Consider the following 25,629-nt stretch of genomic DNA (forward strand, 5'->3'; position numbering starts at 1 on the left):
ACTATCGATATGAGTATTTCTATCGACTTAATCATCGGAAGTAGATATCGATGTACCGTCGACTTTACCGATATTAATAGCATGCCATCAAAATGTTTATAAAACTCTGTAAATTGGTTTTTTGTTTATTTACGTATTTACATTTAACGTTGTTTGTGATAAAAGCCACATCGAATTAGTTTTACAAAAAACTTGAAGTCCTCCGCTACATCTATACTTTATTCATCCATACTTCACGCAATTCATGCAAAATCGATTGTACGAAACAGTGCTGGACATCGTCGAAAAGCCACACGCGGCTACAAAATGTTTAAAAAGGCCTTCAGAAACTTGAAAATTTTAAATTTACTTACAAAATACAAAAAGAAAACATTAAATTAAATGAAATATTTGAAGGTAAATTAGTAGAGCCTTTTTCATTTAAATTTAATTGTATGCCTATTTTATACAATCCAAAGAGTATTTATTTGTTTTTTGTTGCACTCTTCAAATGCACAAGCGCTCTTTGTGGCTCTCTTTGTATGCAACGGGAACTGTCGCGCATGCGCGATAATGCTTTATGCTCCAACAGCTGGTGGAAGGTTTCCAATTGCAACACTCACTCGCTAACGCTCGCAATCTGGAATTGTGGAGCAAAAGCCAAAGACGCCACAGAAAGCAGCGCCTTCGGCTGTAGAAAAGCAAAACAAGAAACCAGACGACCTCGACAAAGTTGTCGCAAAAAAAGAAATACATAAACGTGTACGAATTATAATATCCATAAAGCGGAGAGGGAGAACAAAAAATGGTTATTGGTGTGTTTAGCTGTGAGCGGTTACTTTTGAGTGAAGTGAGTATTTTTTAAATACGGACGGAAATTGAAAAATAACGGTATTGGGGAAATTAATAGTAAATAAAGAAATAATAAAGAAAATTTGACATTTGGCTGTGACTGTAAAAATAAATGGTTTTTCAATGTTTTAACAAAATTGATCTTTTATTTGCTTAAATAAAATATTTAAATTATTGTGTTTTTCAGATTTAAAATAATGAAAATAATTTCATAGAAAATTTGTTATGCTACACATACTAAAAAGTAACTGTTGGACTTTGTTTCAATTAATTGATTAAGTGAGCTGGCCAGCAACAAATTCTTGGCCAAGTACTACAATTCGTTACCAACACGTATCTGTTTTTAAAGTAAAAGACAGCCAAGTCAAGAGCTCCAGCTATAACAACAAAAACAACTACAACAGTACCAACGGTACGGCCCAAAACATGCGCGCTCATAAAATTACATTCCAATCAAGTAACGAGCGCCAATGCTGAGACGGAACTGGAGATGGAGACGAAACGGAGACGGTGCCAGAGAATGGGCCGCAGTGCCAGCCACTACCACTTCCAATGAGCAAAAACGAAAGACTTCAATTCAGTTTGGCGAAGACAACGAACTCGAAAAGTGCTCAGCGCGGACAGAAAATTTGAAAAGCAAAATCCACGTCGTAGACACGAACGAGGGCCGAAAACGGTACGTGCGCGCATGCGTAGTGAACGAGTGTGTGTGTGTGTGCATGTGTGGGCCTGTGTGTGTGCGTAAATGTGTGTAGCTGTGTGTGTATAACTGGCTTAAAGTTTATTGCAGCCACAACAATACCAACAACAACAGCTCTAAGTAAGCCAAAAAAAGCGCAACAGCAAAGAAAAAATTGAATAAAAGAAATTGAATACGAATCGAAAAATTTGAAAATGTAAGCCACGCAAGCGCTGCAGAAATGAAAAAAGTTGAATTTTTAATTAGTGAAATTTTGTGGCAATCAACAAAATTACCAAACAAAATCTTGAAATGCGCGAAAAAAGTTACATATGCTTAAGTGAAATCAAAAACAAAGTGTTTTTCTTGCCAAATTGTTGCCACATAACAATTATTCCAAAAGTGAAGCATCTATAACTTGCGCTCACTCCCATTCACCTCGCTTCCCACTCTCACTATCGTCAACAACACCAACAGAAAAGAAGTTAAATAAAAAGAAAGAAAAAGACGCAGCAGCTACCACAAACAGTTAACAAGTTGATTGAAGCTGCTGCGATTTCCAGCAGACAGTTGCCACAGCCAACATCATTTTTCGTGGCCTTTTCTTTATGCCATTTCATCGTCGGTGACTGTCGCAGCATAAAAACGGTACAATTTTATGTGTGAAAGTTATTCCAACTACCATACTATATCTAAACAATGTACAAATCTCTTTCTGTTTTCTTTTGTGTGTCCGTGTGTGTTTGCTAACGGGTTTCTGTAAAACAAACCTTGGCTGGGTTTACTTTTGCTTTTCATCTGCTGCTGGCTATAAAAAATATTATATGTACATTTTTAGCATATAAACAAACGGACTATTTAGCTGAAATGGCTTCGGAGACTGAAGCCGAAACTCGTTCCAACACACCTTAAACAAAAGAATAACAAAAAGTTGTTCTATAAATTAAAAAAAATTAAATTAGCAAGACGTCTTTTGGCATTTAACATAATATTGTTAACTGTGCTGATTGGGTTTTTTCTTCTTCCTCTCAAATTACTCGATTTCAAGCCGGTAGTGAAATCAAATTTTAATTAGTACAGACTTTTCACAACATTCCCCAATCACGACCTTCTGCTCTCTTTTTTTAGCCAACTCCGACGTACTTGCTCATCTGTTTGGCATTTTCAATCAGTCTCACTCGATCTTTACTCAATTTTTATGGTCGAAACCGCCTCCACGCTAATACTTCGGGGCTTGTTTATATTACAGACGAGTCTGCGAGTCTGCTGCTCTTTCGACCATCTTTCTCAGCTTATTTGTGTATTCTACTCATTAAGCTCAACAAAATCTGGCCTCTGTTTGGGTGTCAAACAAAAATTCGCAATGTTTATTTATTTTGTTGTACTCAAGCAATTGCCGCTGTAGGTTTTGTAGCACAAATAACTGTGTTTTGGGCTTTGGAAAGCAAATCGTAAACTAATTTGCATACATACTTGTTTAAATCCAAAAATGACGTTGATAGCTTCTAAGAACATCTGCAATATATGCCCTCAAATTTAGTAGAGATAATAATTTATGTTTATGAGCCCTAAAATTAGCATTAAATCAGCATTGGCAACAAGTTAAGGCGTGTTTTCTGCATGAATAACTAATGAAAGAGTATTTTTTTCTCATAGTAGTTTATGAACTAGTCCTTCAATATAAAAACACACTCATCGCAACTGCCTAAAAACAAAAAGAAACAAAATTAAAAAATTCATCAAAAGCCAAATAATTCCTTTAAAAAACCACAAGATGCTCATAAAAGACAACTCATCCAATCTGCCAAAAATCCAAAAGAGACACAACAAACGAAATTAAACACGAGTTTCGATTTAAGATACGCGTTACGTAAAGCGCCATTTTTTTTGGTTGTTATTAAATAACATTCATTGTGAGTCATGGCGCATAATTATTATGTTTTATTCAAGTCGAGCTGAATTGGGTGAAGTAACAAATTAATATGAATAAGCAGAGCCATAATCTCCAGAAATCTGCATGCATACAAGCATTTCAAATTAATGTGCGATTCTTGCATTTTAATGCAATTTAATTGGCGCGTCCAAAACCAACAACAAATAAAACAAAGCCAAGGCATAAAAAATAAACAAATCGAAAATTGGTAAAGCAAAGAACAAGGCGATGCAAAAAACACTTAACTTCACTGACTCAGAGTTGAATGCATTTTGAAGATAAAAGATATACTTTATTTACATATAGCAAGAGGGAACAAATACTTATATATATAATACGCTTAACGGTTAAATGCTGAAAAGGAAACAAAATATTTTATGCACAGGAAGTTAAGTTGGGAATTTATTTTGACTCACAGACAACGTGAATGGCACAAAGAAAACGTATTTAGTTCATTTAGTTTTTAATGCGATTAAATGGTTTGATAAAGGAAAATACCAAATTGCTGATTCAAGGAAAAATTAAATAAATAATGGGCTTAAATTAGAGAAATACGTTTTAATGAAACCTTTTAAACTGCTTTAACTACAAAGAAAACGTTTTTAATATTCGCAAACAAATAAATTCATATTGAGCCTTCTTTCGAACTTTTCAAAACTTTGCAGTTTTGAGAGTGTTACTTATAGTTTATTACTTCAATTTCAACTAAAGCAATTAATATTAAATATTATTGAAGACAACATTGTTATTAATCCATTCAATTCAAACATTAATATGTTTTTGACGTCCCGTTACATAGTTTATAACGTTATATAGTATATATTCGGTCCATCAGTTTGTTCGCTTTAAGCCAATATCTCCATCAATACTATTGACATTAAATAATTACTACCTGTGGTTCTAAAGCATCTAAATAAACAATTTTCGAAAGATTTCGTATATTTGCAAGATGCTTAATATTAAATATGTTGACAGATATTTTTCCAAATTCTTTGTAATAGCAGCGTAAGAAGCAATTATTTCTGAAAGACGACAGATATTTATATATCAGAATTTAGACAGAAACAGAAATAGCTATAAACCTGGTTAGGTTTAAGTACAAAAAATTCCTTAACATTTATCTAAAACATTCAAATGCCTATTTGAACTTACCTGGACCTATTACGAAACTTTTCATAATTATAATAATTAATTTCATAATTTGGATTTTTTAAATACAATTTTGGAACTACTAGCTTATCGAACCCTTTTTCTTTTGTTAGCGTAAACTTCCTGGGAAATTCAGATATCTATTATATTAACTAAGTATCAAGGTAATGCCCTAAATACCTTCTTTAAAGCATATGATATATAGTTTATTTCATAGCCACATAGAAAATTAGTAAAAATATTTATAATACTTTAATTATTTACTTTATTTAGTGTTTTTCTTTTTGAAATGTTACATATTTGGCAGAAATTAGGTTTATATGATATCAATTTATTGCTAAAAGCAGTTTTAAAGACAACTCTGTTAATATACTTATTATATGTGCTTTAAAATATTTAAAAACACATTCGCTTTTTTAAACTCCAAACTTCATTTTTGAGTAATACTTTATTTTTTCATTTCATTTGCAAACATAATTTCCTTACCACTTAACAGGCATATAAATCAGGCCTTAACAATGCAACTGAACTTGACGTGCAACTCGAAGCCTCCACACCCATTTGAAACTACTTCAGGCGATCAAAAGCCACACCACCTCCCCCTTAGAACAGATTCTGCCGTGTCACCACCATTACCCAGAGCTTTAAAAACTGCCGACGCCTTGATGTTGGCTGCATATTTTATTGCTCTCATTATTGGTCAAGTATCTTTTCCTGTAGCCAACCTATAGCCAAGTTAATGCCAAACCCGAAGAAACAGAGAGACACAGAAAACTACAAAACTGGTTATCGGTTACTGGACATGGTGTGGCCGGTTCGATTGGTTCGGTGGGTATGGATTCGCTTTGCAGTTCCAGTTCCCGTTTTGACTAGTTTTTATAAATGTTGCAATCAATTTACCCTGCAATTACAACAATAACAACAAAAGCCACAATGGCAACAATTTAAACGCCAGTACGCATTGCAAGCGGACTAGAGACCGTTATACACTTGAAAAAAACCAATTGCTCGAAATAGTTCTAACAGACATACTACTTTCAAAATGGGAATAGGAAAAAATCAGTCAGAAGCTATGTTCAAATTAAATTTTGGTGTTTACCGACTTAAGCTCAATATATTATTTAATATGGTCTTGTCTCCGCAGCGATAACATTATTTGACTATAGTCGTTTGCACGGAGCTACACCAAAAGGATATATTCTTAAAAATTAATTCTAAGAACATGGGAATTTTAATTAGAATCACTTTTTGAATTTTAAGAAATGCAAGGCAATTAAATAGCCCCAAATTGCAATTTTTCAACGGTTTTTATAAATTTTTAACAAACAATTTTATAGCATTTTTACCTTTCCATGTAGCAAGTATAGTACTTGTATGTGAGTTAAATTGAGGCCTTTCGTTAAAATACTTTGCATATATCAAACGGTAATGATTTAAATCATTTCCCAATCTTAGTACTGTTTTGTGAAACTATTATGAAAGGAATACATTGATGAAAAATATTTCTTTGAAAATGAAATGAATGAAATGATTTGAATGATTTTGAATTTAGAAGCAGCTATATTGAAGAAAAACACTATCTGTTAGAAATAAAAATGGTAAGCAAATAATCTACGAAATTCAGAACAACTTAAGCATTTTTTTAAGTGTAGCGGCTGCGACTGCGCCGCCCGCAAAGTCACAGCATTTGGCGATTGACGGTAGCTCTGAGCTTACGCTCGTGCGCTTTGCTTATTCATGGATTGTGTTTTTGTTTCTACTATGTTATTTTTTTGCTTTTGTAAAATGTATCTTACAAGTATTTTACTTTCACTTTTTTTGACGTTTGCTCTAGCTGTAGAGCTGACTGGCTGTGCGCGGGTTTTAATTATGGGCTGCCTCTTTTGGTTAACTGGAATGGTGCCCGGCTGGCTTATGTGCACAAGAGGAGGGGGAAAATCGTTCGATGCTATGCCAAAAATAACATGCAACTATGTCGGATACATACATACTATACTACTTGTATTATAACATTTGCAGTTGCGCAAAAGACAAAAATTTGTTTCAACCATTATCTTGAGGCCCATAACTAATTGTGGCCCCCAATCCATTCACTTTGGCCTGATTGATGTATAACACTTTAAAGTTCGCCAACACAACAATAGCAATTGACTCATGCCACATACGCCTTTCCAAGGCGTTAATGTGATTATTACAACAACAATAAAAATAAAAAAAAAAAAACGTTTTTATACCAAATCGCCAACTCCGGCTGTATGCGACCCCACAAAACTGAAGCAATTTTTTAAGTTAAGAAAAAATCAAAATGAAAGAAAAAAACCGCCCGCAGCTGTCCAATTGTTGTTACCAGTTTTGGATCTAGAGGCGCCGCCCTGCCCCTAACCGACTCGCCAACCAACATATCGTGCACATGGCCAACAAGCTCGAGTTTTATATGTTTTTATGTTTTTGTTTTCCTGTTACCCAAGAACCGGTCGCTTATCAGAAAGACACACCAAACTGATCTATAACTTGCTGTCTTTTTCCACAACTTGAACTATAATCCTTCCCCACTGGAGTCTTGAATCTTTCTATTTGCGGCTTTACTGTAATTTGGAGGTGCGTTGGCCTGCATGCGTAATTAGTTTCGCATTGTTACCGAGGCCAATTTTCAGACTTTCCGTCCGATCTCAACTTGAATTTTCGACGCTGAGGTCAACATTTGTATGGAAGGCACGTTTCTTCATGTTTGGGCATTTTTCATGACTATTGTGGGCTGTTAACTGTTATTTGTCAGCTTACACGAATGAGTTTACTCTTTAATAAGTCGATCTTAAGTAAGATATTTCAAGTCTGATTTTATCAAAGCCATTACCAATCAGCATGTATATAGTACTACATGACTCTTATTTGCGAATTTATTATACATATGGCTATGAATTTTTATTAGTTTTATTAAAAGGAGCTCTTTTGCTTTTTGAGGTTGTAGATAAAAAACGATATATATATATAAACGTGTGTATATTGTTAAAATTAATTAGGAACAGATATTCTGTGTTCAATATATGTTTTATATGACTCAACTTAAATGGTTGAGCAAATGCAATTTGATTCAATTGAAACGATTTATCAACATTACAGATTATTAAATGTATTTTTTAAAACTTTAAATTTGTTAATAAATCAGTCAGTTTCTAACGTCCTGCGTCTCTTGTTGCCTTTAAGTTTAACCATTTTTTAAACGATTTATCAGCCAACAAATTATTGAAAGTATTTTTTCACACTGCAGAGTATTACTTTTCGTTTATTTTTTTTTCATCTATAAATTTTTAAAAAGGTGTATAATTTTGTTTGTAATTCATTCAAATAATGTTTATAGAACCATTTAATTACGCTCCAAAAAGATATTCGTCAAAAATTGCATAAACACACCATTAATATACTTATGAAGCTAACAATCACAAAATGCACATAAAAATGTAATTAGCACAGCAAATAAAATAAAAAGAACCTTACCCCAAATTCACCGTGCCTGTCACAAAATGTTGGTTTTACGTTTGCTAAAAATATATATTTAAACACCCAATTAGTAATATTAGTCATATTAAGGTAAATATTTAGCCGGAAGCCGAAGAATTTATGATTTCTCATGGTGTGTGTCAATGGTGAGCAGAACAATGATCAGGTTTGGTTATCGTTCTTTTATTAATTTATTTATCAATTAACTGCCAGCTAAGCCGACTGTTTTATTATCGGGTCTAAAGAATATACTATGCAGTAAATAAATATGAATAAAATTATAAACAAATATAAAAAAAAATTAATTTACTATGCCAACAAAATAAATTGCATCAATAAAATTTAAAAAAAAAAATTAAATTAAAAAAATTCAAATAAAAGTAAATACAAATTCACTTAATATATTTTCTACATATGCATCAAAAGTTACAAATCTACACAGTTTATGGGAAAATTAAAAAACTTTTACTAAATTATTAAAAGTAGAGCTACTTATAAACAATGTTATAGAACTCATTACACTTTGGCCATAAAGGTAGTAAGTATGTGCATTGTGCCTGCTTTTAAAAAATGCATTATATTCGCGTCTTTACAAAATTTAACGCGGTCATATATAATAATTATCAACAGAAGTTTTTTTTTTAAATTCTTTGCTGAACTGTCTTTTTTTAATACCAGCACTTAAGTATGAACGCATGAGAACCGCAGCCAGCACAAATAGCACTGAAAGACAGCAAATGGAATACAATTATTTGACCGTCTGACATTTAAAGAAATGATCAGAAATATGAACAACAACAACAAACAACAACCAGCGACCAACGGGCGATGGAACCAACATTCAAGCCAAACCAATCCAAGCCAAACGCAACGACAACGACAACAAATCGCCAACTGTCAATGGTTAATTTTGTTGTTGTTGTCGAAATGCATATTTATATATAAACTCCACCATCACCATCAACAGCACATACATACATGTGCAATATAAAAAATTGATTTTAAATTTCAATTCGAAGCCAAAACAAGTTTAGTTTGGATTTGTGTTAAATTGAAAACATGATTGACAAGCCGAAGGGGCAAACGATTTTATATTTTGAATGAGGAGTTCTATTTCGAAATGACAAAGACAGTGTCACATAAAATAAAATTCAAATAAACAAGGAGTTAAATTATTATGCTGCGGCAATAATTTAATTGAAGCAAATGAGCTAATAAAAAATTATAAAGTAAATAAATGCCAAACAGTCTAAGGTAATTCCAAGATATATAGTATACGAGTATAATGACTGCACATTTCAATTCAAAACAGTTTCGGACTTTGGCGCCTGACTAACTACATATTCTAAATTTTGAAGTAAAGACTTTTTCAACTGTTGTGCAAAGAAATAAGCTTAACTAGTCTACGAAACTTAAAATCTTCACAACTTTTAATAATTACAATATTTCTAAACTCCAGTTCCATTGTAAAGCTGAAAAAGATATTTACTGCTAAAGGTGCTAAAAGAAATAAAATAAAATATAATTGTTTTTAAAATAGTTTGAAGCGTAAATAATAGAAATAAATAATTCTGAAAATATAATTTCCACAAATGTCTCGAAAGCGGATTCCTTAAAAAAGCTCAATGTACAATCGCAAAATACTTTTAAAATTTAAGAAATATATATAACAAAAGGGGAAGAAAGCAACAAAGCAAATCTTTAATAAAGGCCGTGTTTTGTAAGGTTAAGCAATGAGCAAATATGTTAACAAATTAAATTCATTAAATTCCTGTAAAAAGTTAAGAGTAGTGTTCGCTTCAAAACTTTCTTACTTTTTTTGAAAAGTATTTAAATACCATTTACAAATATTTCTTTAAATAGTCAAGATCAGCATTCTCATAGAAAAAATTCCTTAGATATATTTTTATTTAAAATTAAATTAAAAACAAAGCTGGATTTCCAATACTCATTTATTTTAAATTGAAAAGACAAACGCTGCGAAATACGGTAAAGCACATTCGAAGTAAATTTAATATTTTTCCCTCAACATTTATTGGTTAAGGGATACCTTAACTATATTCTGAATTTCTAGATACCTACTCTAAATTAAATGTAATCTAACTAATTTAATTTATTAATTTCTCTACTTGAAATATTATTCTGGTTCATCGCTTGAATAATCAGACAAATTAACTAATTAATTTATAATATGGCAGATTAGTGCAATGGATTTAGGCATCACATATAAAACAATTTAAGATTGTTAGAATATTAATGTATACACAAGCCAAGTCAGGTCTTCAGAAGCTTCCTCCTTCATTAATTCTTTCATCTAATAAGGCATGCAATATATTTTTTTAAATTTGCATATAGATATAGCATTGAAACATTAATTATTTTATAAAATTATTTCAAAAAGAAAAGAAGAACTTGTGCAATATTTAACTTATAACTACAAAAGAGGGGTAGAAATATTTAAATACAAATAATAATAAAAATTGTAAAAATTACAAAAAATATATCATAGGCTGCGACCGTGACAGGACTCGAACCTGCAATCTTCGGATGTCTTCTAGGTTTCGATTCGAAGTCCGACGCCTTATCCATTAGGCCACACGGTCCTTTTGCACAGCAAGCATAAATGCGGGCATTTAAGTTACAAAAGTGCGTTATGTGCGCGCACACACACACGCTCACACACACATTTAACACAGAAGGTAGCAAAAAAGAGACATTTAGAGCATCCTGCCATAAGGACACACAACAACCACCCTGTAAACATTGAGGGTGTGCATCACTTGGGGGTTGAGCGGACAATGAACTAATATTTTACTTTCTCTCTAAAGCCTTGGCATTCGTTATTGTTGTTGTGCGAGTGTGTGTGTGTGTTTTTTTTTTGAGTGAATGTGTGTGTGTATGAGTGTGTTTGTGTGTGTGTTAGTGTGTGAGACACGTTGCGTTCTGCGCAGAATCCACACCTTCAGCTATGCGCCCAGCATCCCTAGGGTTTTGCCGGGGCTGTTAAATTTAACAGCAAAATCCTACAAGTTTCGCCACTAGCGTTTTAGCAGAGGAATCATGTTTACTTTAAACATTTTTAACGAATTATGAATTTGAAATAAATTTCTTCTACCATCCAATAGATTATCTTTCTTTCAAGCACTTTGGCTTCATTTCTAAAGCACTGTGTTTTTTGAAAAAGGCCAGCCAACTTTTTGAGCCGGCAAGTCCAGCTTTTGTTTAAAAAAAAAAACAATTTGTTCATTTGAAGCAAAGCAACTACGTTATTTTGGCTCAAAATTACACACAACTCGGTAAATTCCAATTAATTTCAGTTTACACGCATACCAGCGCCCAAACACACACAGATACATAGTCCCAATGTCGGCTGTGTGCCGTAACGCCAAACCCTCAGCTCAGCCCTCCAAGCCCACAGGCCGGTCCCAAGCCCAAGCCAGATCGCCAACCGCTCGCACAAACAACTATGACGTTGTGGAGCTGAGTAGCAATGAGGTGTGCAAGGCCGGTGGCATCTCACTCGGTCCGGTGCTCATCAAAACTCAAATCAAGCCAGATGATGTGGTGAACGCTCGATTTCGCATCATTAAGACGCCCACGAATAGCCCTAAGGCCGCGGAAAATGGCGAACTGAGCGATGATCAGTATAATGTGAAAATGGAGCGATTGCTGAAGTGCATCATGGCCGAGGTGGAGATTGGTAAGCGATTGCGGCGGGAGACGATACGACTGAAGGAGCAACAGTCCAAGTTGCAGCAACTCAAGAAAATGGAACAACTCAAGGATAACTACGAGAGAGAACGCTTCCGATTGATGAAGGAGCTACACTTGAGCTATGTGCACCGCACACCCTCGATGTCACCAGAACGACCGCAATCCGAACCGGATAAGCAACGTAGATCCCCTCCCGTTTCACCAGCAACGCCCACACTGCCCACTACCTGGAAGCCTCGCAGTGCTAGCCATGCTCCTCCAAGTAATCGGCATACACAACGTCCGAACAATCAGACTAAACGCCAACGAGCTGTCTATGAGCCACAAAAACCAAAACAATTGAACATCAGGGCGCCAGCTCCTACCTCCTCCAGCTCGCTTAAAACTGCCTATTCCCGAACACAGTCCACAACATGGCAAGAGCACCAGCGACAGCAGGGAGCACGTGTCCTGCAGAAGCCCATCCTTAGCAGCTATATAGTGCCACCCATCGATCTCTGCGCTAAGGTGAAGGCTAAACTTTCGCAGATGTCGCGCAGCAAGTCCAGCACTCCATCGATGGTTTCGGCCAAGTCTCAAGAGCTTTGCACGCCATCTCAAATGGACATCTTCCATGACGCCCCCGACGAAATAGCCACCGAGTCCTACTACGATATGCTCGAAGTTCCACGACATAGTTCAGTTGCAGTGAGAGCTTCTAAAATGGCGCAGGGTCGAGCGGCCAGTGCCAGTCGTTTTAGCAGCTGTCAATGAAACTGTTAGGAGCAGCAGGGGAAAGCTACAATTCTTTTATAGTGTGTGTGTGTGTGTAGAGTATAGTATGTTCACAACGAAATTGAAAAGTATTATAAGTATAGTATACCAAGCATTATATACTTACATAAATCATGTGCAATACTTAAGCTATAACAACTCAAAGAGCTAATCGTTGGACAGGTTCCAGGGGTGCAACGATGCCTGAAATTTGCAAAAATATGTGGAAATCATATTGCATCGCAATTGCAATATACTATACATATGCATAGATATATACTCGCAGTATATGGTTCCCATCTTCACATATTGGAAAAGCAGCAGAGTTCTTTGCCCGCTGCTGCTGCTGCTGCTGCTGCCACTGTTGCCTCTCCAATACCTATGTTTGTGTCCGCTTAGAATGTGGCACAAGGTCTTTTTGTTTTATAGCAGAACAATAACACTTGCAAACTTAATTACCATAATACCTAGAGCAACGGTAGTCTGCCAGTTCCGTACCGCCAAAGCGACCAACTGCCACATGTGGAACAACTGAGGCGTGTCCAACGCGCGTCTGTTGCGCTTGCGTCTTACGTTGCTTGAAGACATATGTATAAGAAGTATACAGTATATACACATACTCTTGCTTAATTGGTTGCTAATACTTTGCTATGCATTTTGAATTAATTATGTGCGCCTTCACAATTTGAATAAATAAACCACTAAAAAGTATTCCTCATTTAAGTTCAATACTTATCCAATGCATTTCACTTTTACTTGAATTGTACGGAGCTTTAACTAACTAAATAAAATTCACAACCAAATGCATCAGATTTCTTGCGTCAGAATGTGTCGTATTCTCACTCTTTTGAAATATGATTGTGAATACTTTGCTAGGAATGAGACATACATGAAATGAAATACTAAATTGTGACAAAAAATTATGCTTTTCACTTTCAAAATTATTATTAGCTCTCTAGATACTCGAATTTTTGTAGACAGTGAATAATTGCTTGATAATTATCTCATTCTCACTATTTGAAAATTATTTTGGTAATACTCTACTACGAATTTGGGATATTACTTTTTGTTATCGTTATTAAGCTCCCAATTAAAAAAACACAAGCAAAATCTTAATTGATTCATTAGCTGCGCAAATTAATAACAAGCGTCATTATTACAAAAAATATTTATATTTGTAATCTGTTTTGGATACCAAACTATTCAGTAATAAAGAGTGCTGAGTAATCATTAGAATAATTGTTGATAATTGATATTTCATGCTAATGCTGATTAAAGCAATTCTCTATTAAATATCTATAAACAAATTTAATTAAACATTTAATTAAATTGGTGTAGTTATAGTGCCAATGGGAATTATAGTATTGTTATAATTTCTACAAAACAATACTTTGTTCAGTATGTACTGTTTTGCTTCTTGTCCCTGAATTTAAAAATAAACTAAAGATGTTTAATATACAGCTTCTATTTATATTTATTATAAATCTGAAATTGTTGGATACTTAAATTATTTTTGAAGTGAACTCCAATAATCCGCTGTCAAAGAATATTTGTTAAGAAACGATTTGAATTAGTTTAAAATAATTGAAATACTTTTCACTTGGAAATATGGCAGATACGAGAAAGTCAAATTCAACCCACACTGTTTCCAATTTCTATACTTTTTCTCTGGCAAAGGAAATGGAACTTTTCGAATTGGCCTAAAACAATTGAAAAGCTTTTCACTCGCAATCAAGAGCACTGTTCAAAGCTATGACAATTAATTAGATTTATAGAGTATTTTCCCTTCGTCTTGCGAAAAATAAATAGTCTTTTGTCTTGAAAGTCAGCATGGCATGACTTGGTTTAAAACAGTTTCTAAAATAACTTCATTATCATATGGGTACGCATATTTGGCGAAAATTAGCGGCGGCTAGTTGGGAGTGAAAGTGAGGAGCGCGTCAAAAGTGGTGGCAGGTGACGAAAGGGCTGGGAGATTTATGTTAATGGGTGAGGCAGGTTTGTGGCTTTTCTATGGGAGTTTAATGAAAGCCAAATGAAATGGAAAAGTTTTCTTCAGTCCACACAAACATGCGACTATAGTACATATGTATATGAAGACATACCTTTAATAAATATGCCAACAAGTTAATCTCTTGATTATTTATCTGCTGCCATTGTGCGTGAATCATTAATTATGCTCGACAGCTGTCTGCGATTGTAACTTTAAGCGCTTTCAAGGTTTAAAATAACTTAAGCCACGCATATAAACCGGTCCATTGTCAAGTCAAAGGACGCATGTCCTTGAATATGGGCACCATGCGTGCGGGTTGCCACGAACGAGTTGCAGAAATGCGCGCACAACTATAAATTTTTCCATTAAAACCGGCTCACAATTATCTGAGCCAGAAGACATCGAAATGTGTAGAAATCTACATTATTTCTTCTTTTTTTCCACTCGTTGCAGCATTGCGGCTCTAGCTACAATTTTTCTCGACTGCGGCGGCTCCGATTGCTGGTTGCTGGCTGGCCGCCACGTCTAACAACAACACCAACAACCACCAACACAACCGTGGGAGATGTCTGCGGTGCGGCATCGGCCGATGGCACCGCCAGCCCCGGGCGGGGAGCACGGCGATAGCGATGACAACTTCACCGACGACGAGAGTACGCCACTGACACACGATATTTATGGCGGCAGGTATGTGGCTCTTCTTGTTGTTGCTGTGTGGTTGCATCCCAACACACACACAAACACACACACATAGTCGTACTTACTATTAGTTGTTATTAGTTGCTTGTCTAGAAAATTTATGCAAATTGTTGCCTGAGAAGCTGGAAATAATGTAACTACCTGTCAAGGAGTTATTAATGTGCACTCAGAAAAAAAAGATTGTCCCTAAAGATTTCAAATTGTATCGCCCTTTAAAACAACAAGTAAAATGAAAGGCATATTCTAAAAAACCAAGTGTTTTCCTTTTTAGAAACATGCTGAAATTTATGCAAATTGTTGCCTGAGAAGCTGGAAATGTGCACTCAAAAGATTGTCCCTACAGTTTTCAAATTGTATTGTACATATTCTGTACATATCTATATAACTGTATTCCTTTTTAGAAACGTAATCCTTAACTCTAGAGCTTTAGAAATATTTGAAAATTTGAAATGTATTTCTCTGAGTGCATCAGTCGGCCGTTTCGATCGTCTGCCCTAAGTCTGGCCAAAATTGTGCTGGCTCTGGCATAGCGGAACCGGAACTAGATTCATTTAACCAACACCATTGTCTGCAGTTGTCCACTAATTATTATTCCCACACCTGGTCTAGCACATTGTTTCACAATCACTTTCGATGTGTTGCTGAAGCCGATGCCGATGCCGATGCTGGGAGTGGCGCTCACCAACCACTGGCATTTGCACTTTAAACTAAAGCGGGGCTTTAAAGAGTTATGTCAGTGCCACATAAAATGCCGGAAGCGTGTGGCAAGACCAGCTAAGTAGTTCGTTGGCCACGTTTCACTGTCATTACACTAATTACGAGTTATACACGATTGGCCAATCCCACAAAATACTTGTATATATTATCACTACTCGTACTCATGTATATGATTTTAGCACCAGGCTCTGATACATTTTCAAGGACGTATATGAAATCCTTCTACGCCACGTTTTTGATTAGACGAGTTGGTACTTTTTGAATGATCAAACATCAGGAATAGAGACAGTCGATCATATAATTTTAAAGTTTTCTTAAATCACCTTAATAACCTTACGTTTTTTAATGAACAATTTAATAAAGAAATATCTGCTATCCAAACAGTTTGATCATTATTTTCTGTTAAAAGAGCTTTGTCTTTTTAATTAAATATTAAAGTACATACATATTTATTCAAAGAAATATACACTTTATTTAATTTTAAAAAATAAGTTTTTATTTTTTAATTTCTGTGTGGACATGCGTGTATATTAAAAAGAGATCTTAAAGCTGGACTAAAAACAAGAGCTTAAAATGTAAAAAAATTAGAATAAATTACAAATAAGAAACGAAAATAAGATAAAGTTAGTAAATTTTGTTTAAAACTGATATTAATTATAAATAATATATAAATTGCCAAACTTCTAATATACATTTTGTTTATTGTGTTTGCAGCCAACGCACCATACAGGAAACAAAAGGCTGGGATGTATTCCGAGATCCACCCATTAAAATTGAAACTGGCTCGACAGCCAACCAGGAGTGTTTAGAATTAACTATCAAGATCTTGAAGATCTTTGCCTATATATTTACGTTTATTATAGTTTTAACCGGTGGGGTCATAGCCAAAGGCTGTGTGCTATTCATGACGTCACAAATACGTAAAGATAGAAAAATTGAATATTGTAATAAGGATTTGGTAAGTAACCTTTCATTTTACAATGGATTTTATAACAAAAAAATGCAATTATTTGATAGGGTCGCGACAAAACATTTGTGGTTAGCCTGCCCGAGGAGGAGCGCATAGCCTGGATTTGGGCATTGATGATTGCGTATGCGCTGCCCGAGATCGGTTCACTTATACGATCGGCGCGTATCTGTTTCTTCAAGACTTTCAAGGTGCCCAAGAAGGGTCACTTTCTGTTTGTGTGGCTCATGGAGACCTTCAGCGCTCTGGGCACTGCCCTGCTAATGTTTGTAGTGTTGCCGCAAATCGATGCCATACAGGGCGCTATGCTGACCAATTGTTTGTGTGTGGTGCCGGGCATCTTTGGGCTGTTTTCGCGCACCGCGAAGGAGGGCAAGCGTTTTGTGAAAGCCATCATCGATATGGCAGCGATTGCTGCTCAAATAACAGGTCTGGTTATTTGGCCACTGCTGGAGAATCGACGGGAATTGTGGGTTATACCCGTAGCCTGCGTCATGATTTCCTGCGGCTGGTGGGAGAACTATGTCTCAGCGCAGTCGCCAGTGGGCCTGATACGCGCCTTGGGACGCATCAAGGAGGAGATGAAATATACACGTTACTTCTCACATATGTTCATTTCGATTTGGAAGATCCTGTTGTTCTTCTGCCTAACGCTACTCATCTATTGGGCGCAGGGCGACGAGCCCGGTAACTTATTCAGCATGTATGGCGATGCCTTTGGACCGCACAAGATTATTGTGTATGAGCTGCCACCGGGTCTAGGGGGCGTCCTTCCAGATACCCTGGAGGCGGCCAACATCGACACCGTGGATGTGGACGCAGCCCATAGCTCGGTAATTTATGTGTTGTTGCTGCAGATCTTTGGCGCCTATTTGTGCTATATTTTTGGAAAGTTTGCCTGCAAGATTCTCATACAGGGCTTCAGCTATGCCTTCCCTGTTAGTCTAACAGTGCCGATTTCCGTCTCCCTGCTAATTACCGCCTGCGGCATACGTATTGATGATCCATGCTTCTTCCACGACAGTATACCGGACTATCTGTTCTTTACAAGTCCCTCGAACTTTAGATTCCATAATTTTGTCACTGAGCAAATGGCCTGGGCCTGGCTGCTATGGCTGTTGAGTCAGACTTGGATTGCATTGCATATTTGGATGCCGAAATGCGAACGTTTGGCCACCACAGAGAAATTGTTTGTGCGCCCCATGTACTCGGCGCTTCTGATTGATCAGTCGATGGCCCTGAATAGAAGACGTGACGATCAGGCGGATGTAAAAACCGAAGTGAGTGGAAACTATTCATACGAATTTTATTTCACAATCTAAACTGTATCTCCCACAATCTTCGTAGGACCTCTCGGAAATTGAGAAAGAAAAGGGTGATGAGTATTATGAAACAATATCGGTGCACACCGACCGATCCACAGCACCCCACAAACCCTCAATCAAGTCTTCCGATAATATAACACGCATCTTTTCCTGCGCAACCATGTGGCATGAAACTAAAGACGAAATGATTGAGTTCTTGAAAAGTATTATGCGCATGGACGAGGATCAGTGTGCCAGACGAGTGGCTCAAAAGTATCTGCGAGTTCTCGATCCCGACTACTACGAGTTCGAGAGTAAGTTCTTCAAAGTCAACATTTAACGTATTTCACATTTAATAATATCTTGCAGCCCACATCTTCTTCGACGACGCCTTTGAAATATCGGATCACAGCGACGACGATATTCAATGCAATCGCTTTGTTAAGTTACTGATTGCCACCATGGATGAGGCCGCCTCTGAGATACATCAGACCACTATTCGTTTGCGACCACCTAAAAAATATCCCACACCTTATGGCGGTCGCTTGGTTTGGACACTGCCCGGCAAAACAAAATTCATTACCCATCTGAAGGACAAGGATCGCATTCGTCATCGCAAGCGTTGGTCTCAGGTCATGTATATGTACTATTTGCTCGGACATCGATTAATGGAGCTGCCAATTTCGGTGGATCGCAAGGATGCCATAGCAGAGAACACATATTTACTTACCCTGGATGGAGATATTGATTTCAAGCCCAATGCTGTCACACTGCTGGTCGATTTGATGAAGAAGAACAAGAATTTGGGCGCTGCCTGTGGACGCATTCATCCCGTAGGCTCCGGTCCCATGGTATGGTATCAACTGTTCGAATACGCAATTGGCCATTGGCTGCAAAAAGCCACCGAGCACATGATCGGTTGCGTACTCTGTAGTCCCGGATGCTTCTCACTCTTCCGTGGTAAAGCGCTAATGGACGACAATGTGATGAAGAAGTATACGACACGTTCAGACGAGGCACGGCACTATGTCCAGTACGATCAGGGTGAAGATCGTTGGCTCTGTACGCTGCTACTTCAGCGTGGCTATCGTGTGGAGTATTCGGCCGCGTCGGATGCTTACACCCATTGTCCAGAGGGCTTCAACGAGTTCTATAATCAGCGACGTCGCTGGGTGCCTTCGACCATTGCGAATATTATGGATCTGCTGGGCGATGCGAAACGTACAATCAAGATCAACGATAATATTTCACTGCTCTACATCTTCTATCAGATGATGTTGATGGGTGGCACTATTCTGGGACCGGGCACTATATTTCTTATGTTGGTGGGCGCTTTTGTGGCCGCCTTCCGCATCGACAACTGGACCTCCTTCCACTACAACATTGTACCGATATTGGCCTTTATGTTTGTTTGTTTCACCTGCAAATCAAATATACAGCTATTCGTGGCGCAAGTCCTCTCGACGGCATATGCACTGATCATGATGGCTGTCATTGTGGGTACGGCCTTGCAGCTGGGCGAGGACGGCATCGGGTCGCCATCGGCGATCTTCTTAATATCCATGACGGGCTCATTCTTTATAGCCGCATGTTTGCATCCACAGGAGTTCTGGTGTATAACATGCGGCTTAATTTATTTGCTGTCGATCCCATCTATGTACTTGCTGCTCATTCTTTACTCGATTATAAACTTGAATGTGGTCTCGTGGGGAACACGCGAAGTGGTGGCCAAGAAAACGAAAAAGGAGCTCGAGGCGGAGAAAAAAGCAGCGGAGGAGGCGAAGAAACATGTGAAGCAGAAGAGCATGTTGGGTTTCCTGCAGGGCAACATTGGAGACAATGCGGACGAGGAAGGTTCTGTGGAGTTCTCACTGGCCGGTCTCTTCCGATGCATTTTTTGCACGCATGGCAAGACCACAGACGAGAAGCAACAACTCAATACCATTGCCGAATCTTTGGACACCATTAAACAGCGCATAGATAGCATAGAGAGCGCTGTGGATCCCCATGGGCATCATACACGTCATGGACGTCGTCGTACCACATCCAGCGGCTCTAAGGATCACCACTTGCTGAGCTCTGTGGCCGAGAAGTCGGGTGATGAGTCCGATGAATCCGATTCAGATACGTCCGCTGAGCCCAAGCAGGAGCGTGACTTCCTAACCAACCCCTATTGGATAGAGGATCCCGATGTACGCAAGGGTGAAGTCGACTTTTTGTCAAGCTCCGAAATACAGTTCTGGAAGGACCTCATAGACAAGTATTTGTATCCCATCGATAATGATCCCGTCGAACAGGTAAGTGGAAGCAAAAACCTCTATATAGTTTTATCTTGCTGTTGTTGCCAAATACCAGCGAGTGGTCTCTAATCCATATTGCCCCATATAGGCACGTATAGCTAAAGATCTCAAAGAACTGCGCGACTCCTCGGTGTTCGCTTTTTTCATGCTCAATGCACTGTTCGTCTTAATTGTGTTCCTTTTGCAATTGAACAAGGATAACTTGCACGTGAAGTGGCCATTTGGTGTGCGCACGAACATAACCTATGATGAAACCACCCAAGAGGTAATTGCCAAAGTATCAGAATGTACTAATATATTGCTTTTTGTTTTTTTCTTTTCTCTTCTTATATTTTTCCCATTTGTTTTGATCAACAAAATTGAATGAATTGAATGTGAATATAAAAATGAAAAAAAAAATATATATATATATATATCTGTGTATACGATCGATCGAACGTTCCACTCACAAGGCACGCATTGCCGCCGATCTGATTGAGCTGCGCAATAAGTCGGTCTTCGCATTTTTCATGGCCAACGCCTTATTCGTATTGATTGTCTTCTTGTTGCAACTGAACAAGGATAAATTGCATATCGTTTGGCCCCTCGGCGTCAAAACGAACATAACCTATATTGAAGAAACATCTGAGGTTTATACTACAATTATATTTTGTTTTACAAAAAATTCTACTACTACCACCAACCTGTTTTTTCTGTGCCTGTGTATGTGTGTGTGTCTTATCTGTTCCCATTATCCATACGGTCCCAATAGTTTTTAATAACTTGTTACCAATCTTATTCAACCTCCCTCTCTCATTCGTACTCTTTCCCCAATAACAATTTTTGTGGCTAATGTGCTGCCCCTACTCCTGCCATAACATCTTCCCAAAGTATTCCAACCCCTCCATATTTCTCTCTTTCACTATCTCTTATATAATCCTTGTGGCTAATTTGCTGCTCTTGATCCTCCTCCCCTCACACTTTAACTCATTACCAAAGTATCCCAAACTCTCTTTATCCTTTTCTCTCTATATGTATATTTTTCTCTCTAATACTCGCTGTGGCTAATGTGCTACTCCTACTCCTTCCCTCTCACGTCACGCCACACACACACAGCTCTTGTTACTGGATGTCTCTAATTTACTATGTTTCTGTGTTTATATAAAACGTTCTTTCTCGTTGAAAACCCATCCTAATGGTTCAGGTACCACCAAAAATGTATCATATACAAGCAACAACTAGAATACAATAACATCTCACAACCATATACACAGAGGGCATGAGCCTTTGAGCAAGGTCTAAAAAGCCTCATCTACTACATAAACATAAAAAACATGCAAACAAGTTCCTAAACCCAGACTAGAGTCAATAAATTCAATGCATGTCTCATTGCTCTTCGGTTTGATCCCGGCATACTCGTTTTAACTCACTCCAATCAGGTGTACAAGCACCCACACATACGAACGTTCACACATAATATATAGCACTACCACAGACAATTGGTACTACGAGTCTACCCATTTACCCAAAAGTGTTGAATGTCACTAATCTAAATGAATACCATTATGCTGAGCTCTAATTAATGTCTCTATCTCAACCATATCCACAACAGGTGCACATCTCCAAGGAATATCTTCAATTGGAACCTATAGGTCTTGTGTTTGTCTTCTTCTTTGCCCTAATTTTGGTCATACAATTTACGGCTATGTTATTCCATCGTTTCGGCACCCTCTCCCACATTCTGGCCTCAACTGAGCTGAATTTCTGTAAGAAAAAATCCGAAGATCTAACGCAGGATCAGTTAATAGATAAGGTAAGTGTGGGTGGGCTTAGTACAACAATTCTACGTATATTTCTCACAATTCTTTTGTTACCAGCACGCTGTGGAAATCGTAAAAAATTTGCAACGTTTGCAAGGCATTGATGGAGATTATGATAATGATTCGGGCTCTGGTCCCGATCGCATAGCACGACGCAAGACTATACAGAACTTGGAGAAGGCGCGACAACCTCGACGACAAATTGGAACCTTGGATGTGGCATTTAAGAAACGCTTCCTCAAACTAACGGCAGATGCAGAAAATAATCCAGGTAATAATAATTCCGTAAAATTTTATTAGAGTGAATTGAATGAAGTTTTGTGAATTCTTCCAACGATTCGTTGAAAGTTTGTAGCTTTGACACTTCGCGAGAAGATTCTGTTCAATTTTAGGAGACATTTAGCTGTCTTAAGCATTTTGAGTAGCTTACAATACAAGCTAAGAGGACTAGATCTTACGAGGGTTATTAGGCACTATTATACTACTTCTAAGGAGATGGCAAAGCTTAGACAAGATAGCCACAAAAATGTTGAATTTCTGATTTCATATCGGTCTCTAATACAGTTTTCAAATAATCTTAAGTAGATGGCAAGAAAGAGGTTTACCCATCTAATAAGCTCATTTTAAATTTAAATTTTTCGACTGATCCACAGCTACGCCCATTTTAACGCGTCGCCTAACCATGCGTGCCGAGACCATTCGAGCTCTGGAGGTGCGAAAGAATTCTGTTATGGCGGAACGCCGAAAGTCGACGATGCAAACGTTGGGGGCTAAGAACGAATATGGCATAACAACATCGGCTGTGGTAAGTACCTAATTAAAGTATTTAATTAGGCCTAACATTTTTGACTTCGAACAGCTGAACAACAATGGAGCGTTGCCCAATCATCGAAGTGGACGCGTTTCCAATGCCGGCATTAGCATCAAGGATGTATTCAATGTCAATGGTGGACCCGTCGAGGTATGAATTGAAATACCACTTTTATAAACATATTTATATGTTGTAATTTCTGGGAATATTTGCAGCAAATTTATGGGTCCAATGGTGGTGGTACCATTAATCAGGGTTACGAGCATGTGCTCGACGAAGACGGCGATAGAAACTCTTTGCGTTTGACCACACGCAATCCGCATCCTCAAGTATCCTGGAGTCAAAACACTAGCAGTAGTAATACGGGACGTTTGTAAACTATACCTAGCTATATACATACTATATATATAAATAGGGCTAAGCTAGCAATTTCAATTTCAGCAACTCTTCAAGTCTGTCTCAAAAAAAAAGCTGCCTTCTTTCTTTTAGAGTCATAGTCAACATTAATTTGTATATATGGCAATAGGACGCGATCTATCGCCCCAATTTGTCAACACACAACGAACATTATGCTTAGCTAATCACACTGCCAATGGTGTTTAATGTGAAGAAACAAAATGTAAGACAACGTTTTCATTCATGTACATGCATGTATATCATTTGTTAGGTTATATTTAAGAAACAATTGTTGTACGCCCCTTGCTGTGGAAACAGATCAGGGGGGCCAAGCACAATGCCAGTGTATGATGACTTGTAATACTCAGTATAGAGCTGATGCGTGGATTTCCAAAAATGGAATTACCTATTTAAGCATACATATATACCTATATATGTATCGCTGCCGTAGTACTTAAATAACTAAAATTTTCTAGAGTTTTGTAAATTTTTTGATATAAAATAAATATAAAATGCGATGATAAATTAAAAGTGTTGCATTATTAAATTATGGAAAAAGGAATATTGGTAATGGGCGATTAACTCTAACTTATTTTATTATTAACTTCAGCTTTAGCGGTGGAAGTTCATTAACTTTAAACATTATGAAGAATTTTAAGATATATTGTCTGAAAGACCTAACTCCGTAAAAAACACTTGTAACTATACAAACGAAAAAGATCAAATTGTTTTTCGGCTCTAAGCCCTTCTTTAATATGTATATTTTTATTGGGGGGACACAAATGTATATTTATTTTTTTGTTTTTGGGGAAGCTCTTAGCATTCGTTTAAGATAAAAGTATTATGTATTTAGTATGCAGTTTATGTAGAACAACACTAAGATTTAAATGTACACTAAATACATACATATATTATAGACGCATGCTGGGGAATACTTTGAGCTTTTAGTATCTATGTGTGGTTGTTACACTTTTTAAAACAATTCAGTTATTCATTTTGTTAAGTTAGGCAACGAAAATAAAACACAAACACTTTTTCGTCTATTTTTGCTGACGGCTCTTAACTTAATGGAACAGCATGTTGCCTTTTTTGGCGGCAATGGGCAAACGATCGCCCTGTAGGAACGGATTGATCATAGCCTCCATGCGCAAGTCTGGCTTGAAAGCCTTCTTAACAACGCTGTTGGCACTATCAAGGACATTATCGTTCTGAAACTGATGCATGAGGAACTTCTCTACGGCTGAATCCATGTCGCTGTTGCTCGAAGCAGAGCTTTCTTGGTCGGCGCAATCAAACATATGTTCACTATCGCAGGTACAATCCTGAGCAGCTTGGAATTCCCGACTGAAAATGGCGGTATTCTCGAAATCGGCGATGCAGCTGCCGGGCAGATCCATGTCATAGCCCTCGGGGCAGGGATTGGGCGGATTGCAGTAGGCGGGCAGACTGGCATCGGTCTTCACAATGGTGTTATATCGATTTGGCACCTCACCCATGCCACCCGACACATACTGATGGCCCCAGAGCGAGCTGTGCTGCAGAAATTCCTGATCACGCAGTGCCGGATTGGAAGACTGCAACACACAATCGGTGCTGCCATCGCCATCACACAAATTCGGGTACTCGGAGCGTGAAACCAAATCGACATTATCCTTTGCAGCGGCGGCAGCAGCTGCCAAATCGGACTCATTGTCCACATCATAGTAACCCACCTGCATGTCATTAGCCATGCGATTGAGCAGGTCAGTCAGCAGGACGTCAGCAAAAATGCTGTCCTTCGACTCAAAGGCGCGCACAACGCCGCTGCCTAAGAGCAGCAAACCACAAAGCAGCATCATTAAAGCTAAAATATAAAAAAATATAAATTTTCAAAGCATTTTCTGTGTTTTCTAAGCACTTACACTTTGACTTTTCCAACATATTGCGTAGTTGTTCTTTACACAATTTCGCACGTTTGTTGCGTGGGTGTGTGGCAAGTTTATTGATTTTTTTTTGGCTTGCAGCTGCTTAGGTGGCTTGCTGACGTATCGCTATGCGGGTATGTATAATAATGTTAGACCGATGTGGAGACAACCAGTTGATTATA

At 37.6% G+C, this 25,629-nt stretch overlaps 3 protein-coding genes and 1 non-coding gene across 5 annotated transcripts; 2 read left to right on the top strand and 2 right to left on the bottom strand.

Moving 5' to 3' along the window:
* Positions 1 to 10,603: 10,603 nt before the first annotated feature.
* Trnar-ucg lies at positions 10,604 to 10,693 on the bottom strand. Its single transcript is given in 2 exon segments — positions 10,604 to 10,639; positions 10,657 to 10,693. It is a non-coding gene; the product is annotated as a tRNA-Arg (tRNA).
* Positions 10,694 to 11,350: 657 nt separating this feature from the next.
* LOC115624117 lies at positions 11,351 to 12,716 on the top strand. The gene has a single exon (XM_030518712.1). The coding sequence runs from the start codon at positions 11,454 to 11,456 to the stop codon at positions 12,555 to 12,557; it is 1,104 nt and encodes a 367-aa protein (XP_030374572.1). The 5' UTR covers positions 11,351 to 11,453; the 3' UTR covers positions 12,558 to 12,716.
* A 2,399-nt stretch (positions 12,717 to 15,115) lies between these two features.
* LOC115624290 (chitin synthase chs-2) lies at positions 15,116 to 23,524 on the top strand. Of its 2 annotated transcripts, none has more exons than XM_030518914.1 (11): positions 15,116 to 15,237; positions 16,681 to 16,924; positions 16,984 to 18,213; positions 18,281 to 18,551; positions 18,607 to 20,534; positions 20,626 to 20,802; positions 22,129 to 22,329; positions 22,394 to 22,607; positions 22,990 to 23,141; positions 23,196 to 23,297; positions 23,363 to 23,524. In XM_030518914.1, the coding sequence occupies exons 1-11, from the start codon at positions 15,116 to 15,118 to the stop codon at positions 23,522 to 23,524; spliced, it is 4,803 nt and encodes a 1,600-aa protein (XP_030374774.1). The 2 variants fall into 2 exon arrangements, with proteins under 2 accessions (XP_030374774.1, XP_030374775.1); XM_030518915.1 differs by lacking the exon at positions 20,626 to 20,802 and adding an exon at positions 20,990 to 21,166.
* Positions 23,525 to 24,268: 744 nt separating this feature from the next.
* LOC115624294 lies at positions 24,269 to 25,616 on the bottom strand. The gene is made up of 2 exons (XM_030518918.1): positions 25,445 to 25,616; positions 24,269 to 25,386 (listed from the first exon to the last, which is right to left on the bottom strand). Exons 1-2 carry the CDS (start codon positions 25,461 to 25,463, stop codon positions 24,608 to 24,610), a joined length of 798 nt encoding a protein of 265 aa, XP_030374778.1. The 5' UTR covers positions 25,464 to 25,616; the 3' UTR covers positions 24,269 to 24,607.
* Positions 25,617 to 25,629: the final 13 nt, after the last annotated feature.

This window comes from Scaptodrosophila lebanonensis, unplaced genomic scaffold (assembly GCF_003285725.1).
Source record: "Scaptodrosophila lebanonensis strain 11010-0011.00,11010-0021.00 unplaced genomic scaffold, SlebRS2 tig00000053-arrow-pilon, whole genome shotgun sequence".
Classification (NCBI taxonomy): domain Eukaryota; kingdom Metazoa; phylum Arthropoda; class Insecta; order Diptera; family Drosophilidae; genus Scaptodrosophila; species Scaptodrosophila lebanonensis.

What these genes read in the sequence shown, in the direction of transcription:
- LOC115624117 (XM_030518712.1), top strand. Translation starts at nt 11,454, where the DNA reads ATGTCGGCTGTGTGCCGTAACGCCAAACCCTCAGCTCAGCCCTCCAAG.
- LOC115624290 (XM_030518914.1), top strand. Translation starts at nt 15,116, where the DNA reads ATGTCTGCGGTGCGGCATCGGCCGATGGCACCGCCAGCCCCGGGCGGG. An exon ending in AGGCGGATGTAAAAACCGAA is followed by an intron (nt 18,214 to 18,280) that starts GTGAGTGGAAAC and finishes CAATCTTCGTAG; the next exon opens with GACCTCTCGGAAATTGAGAA. An exon ending in GCATAACAACATCGGCTGTG is followed by an intron (nt 23,142 to 23,195) that starts GTAAGTACCTAA and finishes GACTTCGAACAG; the next exon opens with CTGAACAACAATGGAGCGTT.